This window comes from Phragmites australis, chromosome 5 (genome assembly GCF_958298935.1).
Source record: "Phragmites australis chromosome 5, lpPhrAust1.1, whole genome shotgun sequence".
Taxonomy (NCBI): Eukaryota; Viridiplantae; Streptophyta; class Magnoliopsida; order Poales; family Poaceae; genus Phragmites; species Phragmites australis.
The window spans coordinates 339,600-344,268 of NC_084925.1; the positions used below are offsets into that span (position 1 = coordinate 339,600).

Genomic DNA, 4,669 nt, shown 5'->3' on the forward strand with positions numbered 1-4,669 from the left:
CATGCACCAAGGTGGATCCACCGATGTTCGTGATAGAAACTATAAAAAAATTTTATTAAAACGTTAAAGAGAACGAAAATCACTTCATAACAAGGTTCGAGATTTTTATCCATAAAGAGACTCCATTAATCGTCTTACTATACTATGGCTGATCGACACGATACATGGCCTTCGGTATCATATATATTTGTAGGAGCATAAAAATCAGAATCATGTCAGTGATGCATGCGTACTATATGTATGAGTGATTTTGACATATATAATTGCCTTCATTTACCGAGCAAAGAAAAGCCAAGTAAATCAGTTGAGAAAGAAAGTGATCCTTGTTGTCTTCCATTTGTCTATCGTTGTTGTCGCCCATGTGCTAAATCTGGAGAAATTCGTATATATGACGCATTCCATCACGGATCAACTGGATGGAGAAAGCTAGCACTGGATGCTTTTCAACAGAGGCACAACGATGCACATATGTTCGTCTTGCATCGACAGACAGTTTCATTCATTTTCTTTCTTTTCCGTTTTCTAACGGTTATTCTTTGATCTGCTTTTTTTAATAGAGAATACCAATATTAAAGTTTAGAAACAACAGAAGAGGAGGGAAAGATAGGAAAGGTAATAGCTAGGGTTATCAGCACACCAGAGAGATCATATATATAGAGAACAAGATAGATGTATAGGCTAGAAAATTACATAAGTCCAAACACTCCGCGTCAAGCAAAAATACATCAGAAGCCAGAACATCTGCCGAAGAGAAGTAAGGCAGCCACTCATGGAACTATGAGAAAACACTGTCCACTATAAGCTTATCGTCATGTTTAAGAATGATGCTCTATTTCTGCACGAAGGATATAACAAGAATTAGAACATCGGTCGGCTTGGTGGGGAATTTCTTCTCAATGGCCATGACGTTTTTTGTCCTCTACAGTGCCCAAGCAATACTGCAAATAGAAAAAGTCTAGGGTTTGAGAGATTTTGAGAAACTTTAGAAGTCAGTTTGCTCATAAGTCAGCTACCGAAGTGGGGAATATATTTCATCCGAAGATATCTCTCAGAGCACTAAAAAACTTAGACCAGAGCACATCCAAATAAATACGATTGACATCCTCTGATCTACTGTAAAAACAACCATATAAGCTCCTTTCCAACCCCTCTTTTTTGATCTGCTTGTTGTTGATGGTATGCATCCTTTTCTCATGAGGCAACAACGGATGGCATTAGTAAAATGGGAGGAAGAGATCACTCAAATATAATGTGCTCCCTTTTTATTTTTTTAGGTGTGCAATTAATTATGTATTTTAAAGGGCTCGGCAAGGTTTTGCTTAGTACTAAAGCTAGTACATACAAAAATGGTTTCCTTATAAAGGAACAAATGAAATGTCCTGTGTTTCAAAGAAAGATGGAGCGTTTAAATTAATTTTCTTCTTCTTTTACACACACACACCCACACACCCTTCAGTTTAAATATGTAATTTAAGGTCAGCTTTTCCAAAGCATCCGACCTTCTTTTTCCTCTTTTTAGCATAAAGCTACATGCACAAAATTCTCTCATTAATTCTTCTTTCGTCAGATAGGTTCTTCCATTTGAATGGTCTAGAAAAATATCCCTTGGGCAGGAAACATATATTATCTTAATTGATGGTATATATCCTCACCCGACTGGATTGATTGGATGCCATGGCCATATATATAAATAGCCTGCTGCATGAATGTGTGAGATGCAAATTGGAGCCAGATCGAGCTTGATCTATTGCAGTGCAGCTATTAGTACTAGTTAGCATCACTTGGCTTGATTTGCATCATATAGCTAGGTGTAAGCCTCGTCATTTGGCTAGAGAGATGGGGCGTTATGCTTTGGGTGACTGCAAGCCTACGGCAACAATGTTGGCGGTTGTTGTTGTGTTTGCCGTGCTCAACACACTGACAAAGATGGCTTTCAACCAAGGGATGCACACCACCGTCCTCATCACACTTCGCCAGCTCACTGCCTTCATCTTCCTCGCCCCAATCGCATACTTCCGAGAGAGGTATGAATGAGCTAACAATATATAGAGTAGTTCGATCAGTATCTTTATTTTCTATTGTCACAGTGCTGGATGTGCTTGTGTTTATGATGGATATATGCTCGTAGGAAGACAAGACCTAAACTTACAGTTGAGATCTTTGTGTATCTCTTCTTCAGTGCAGTGCTTGGGTAAGTGATAGATGCATGCAACCATCATCCATCATTCTTGATGCTTTCAGCAAGCGCTAACTTCTCTTGTTGTTGCACCGTACCTGCAGTGCCTCACTTACTCAGTGGCTATTTTTCGTGGGGCTACAATACACTACAGCAACATTTGCATGTGCCTTCATCAACATGACTCCAATGTTCACTTTCCTTGTGGCACTTCCCTTTGGGTACCAAGCTAGTATTTCTTCACTTCACTTTTTTACAATGCAGCTATTATGTCCTCTAATTCTCAGTTCTATACATGCCGTGTGCATTATTACTGCCAGAAAAAAGAAATTAATATGCAAGTTCCACTGCAGGATGGAAAAGCTAGTCCTGAAGACTGGAGCCGGCATAGCAAAGGTGATTGGCACAACAGTAGGGTTCACAGGAGCTATGCTGCTTGCACTCTACCAAGGTCCATCACTGATCAAATCCCCATCCCCACCAATGGAGTCTGTAGCTGGGGCATCACCACAGCAAGGGCCCACCGTGGGCCATGGTGCTCATAGATGGGTGATTGGGTCCTTGGCCCTGCTGGCCGGATCAGCATGTTGGTCCTTCTGGTTCATTCTCCAGTCAAGGCTGGGGAAGAAGTACCCAGCACTCTACTCTGGAACTGCCTTCGTGTTCTTGCTCAGCTTTCTTCAGATGGCTGCTGTTGGGCTAGCTACAGAGAAAGACTTCTCTGTGTGGATCCTAAGAAGCAAGCTCCAGATCATCACTGTGCTGTTTATGGTAAGCAGGATCATTGATAGAAAAAGATCAATGCTATAAGTTTCTCTATGGAGAAAAAACGATCACGATGATTGAACTATTTCTTGACAAAAAAAAAATCATTGTATTGTCTCAGGGGATAATGGGGTCTGGAACAGGTTTCTTGGCCATGTCTTGGTGCATAGAGCAAAGAGGTCCAGTCTTCACAACTGCATTCACACCTCTGATCCAAGTTACAGCAGCTGGTGTCAACATCGTTGCTCTCCACGAACAGCTCCATGTTGGAAGGTATACATCACCCTTATTTACTTCATGTGCTCATTTCATTTTCATCGTCAAACTATATATTTATCTGACAGCAGCTTCACCACCGGATTCATTCTCAAGTAGATATACTTTTAATTGTGTCTATTGGTTCTCTAGTGTGCTGGGTTCTGCTCTTGTGGTTGCTGGGTTATACTTTGTCCTCTGGGCAAAAACCAAAGAGGCATCAGATGCTCCTCCATCCAACACTGAATTGGAAGAAAAATCCAAGCAAGCAACGCAGACAGAGGTTGTATGATAAGCAGCAGGCATAACAAAAAGGAGGAAGTTTCTACGTGCGGGATCGAGGATCTGAAAAAAAAAGAACTAGGATCTTATTTAATTTCCTCCTTTGTCGGAAACAAGAGAAATCAATTTTATTCTCAGAAAGAAAAGAGAGAGAGATAAATCAAGTTTTGTATGTCCAAACCGGTCTATCGTCAACTCAAGTTTTGTATGTCCAAACTGGTCTATCGTCAAGTCTTGTTTTGTATGTGCATACCAGTCTATGCTCAGAGTTATGTATTCGCTCAGAGCAAAAGAGACTACGCTATTATGAGTTATAAAATTGAATTTTATGAAGTAGTCTACCCAGATCTTAAATCAAGCATATCACCTTTTGAATCTGGAAATATTCTGTTTCCATTAGAAATTTGAATTTCGACTTGAATATCAATCTGAATAGAAAACTTTCAGCATTACGAAAGTGGCAACTTCCAATCTCCCAGCACAGTGGTCAGCTAAAACTAAGACGAGGCAACGACGACACAATGGGTAACGGAAAGTACAGGTTGCGTTTTAGTGCATGGTGGCGTCATGTGCTTTCGTACGAGACAACTGATTTTCAGAAAAGGAAAATCAACTGGTCGCCCGCCCACCTTCCGGTTCATAACAGACATCTGTGCTGATTATTGAACCGACATTGCACTATCGCTACTAATTTAAACCAGAATCAGTAGTGAGTATATTATTATTATCAGTTTAAAAATATCTTTAAGGCTAATTTTTTTCACCGAACCACTCACCTATGTTATGTACATAGTCGTAGGGGAGTTAAAGAGTAGATTTCTCATCTTATGTGAAGTCTCCTTACTATCTCACATATTACTGATTGCTGAGAGTAATAAGACATGTTTTGTTTTTGACCCTTGTTGTCCCAAAAGTGTGATGATTATTTGGATATCAAAATTATGTTAAACAAAAAACTTATCAACCACAAAATTGTAGATCTCGTTCAGAACTATATTTTTATATAAAAATTGTTTCCATCCAACTCCATATGTAAATCTATGAATTTCTAAAGACGGTTGCAAACCATTATTACTATCAGTTCGTAACACGGTTCTTGACACTGTCACTGTCGGTTCTTGACACTATTATCGCTACCAGTTTCATATAGCGGCGATACTCCCTCCATTATCACTGTCGGTTTTTTACCAT

At 39.8% G+C, this 4,669-nt stretch overlaps 1 protein-coding gene across 1 annotated transcript; it reads left to right on the top strand.

The window, feature by feature from the left end:
• The first annotated feature begins 1,686 nt into the window (after positions 1 to 1,686).
• LOC133917337 (WAT1-related protein At3g30340-like) lies at positions 1,687 to 3,795 on the top strand. Its single transcript, XM_062361241.1, has 6 exons — positions 1,687 to 2,024; positions 2,129 to 2,191; positions 2,281 to 2,397; positions 2,530 to 2,947; positions 3,063 to 3,214; positions 3,350 to 3,795. Exons 1-6 carry the CDS (start codon positions 1,837 to 1,839, stop codon positions 3,486 to 3,488), a joined length of 1,077 nt encoding a protein of 358 aa, XP_062217225.1. The 5' UTR covers positions 1,687 to 1,836; the 3' UTR covers positions 3,489 to 3,795.
• The last annotated feature ends 874 nt before the right edge of the window (positions 3,796 to 4,669 follow it).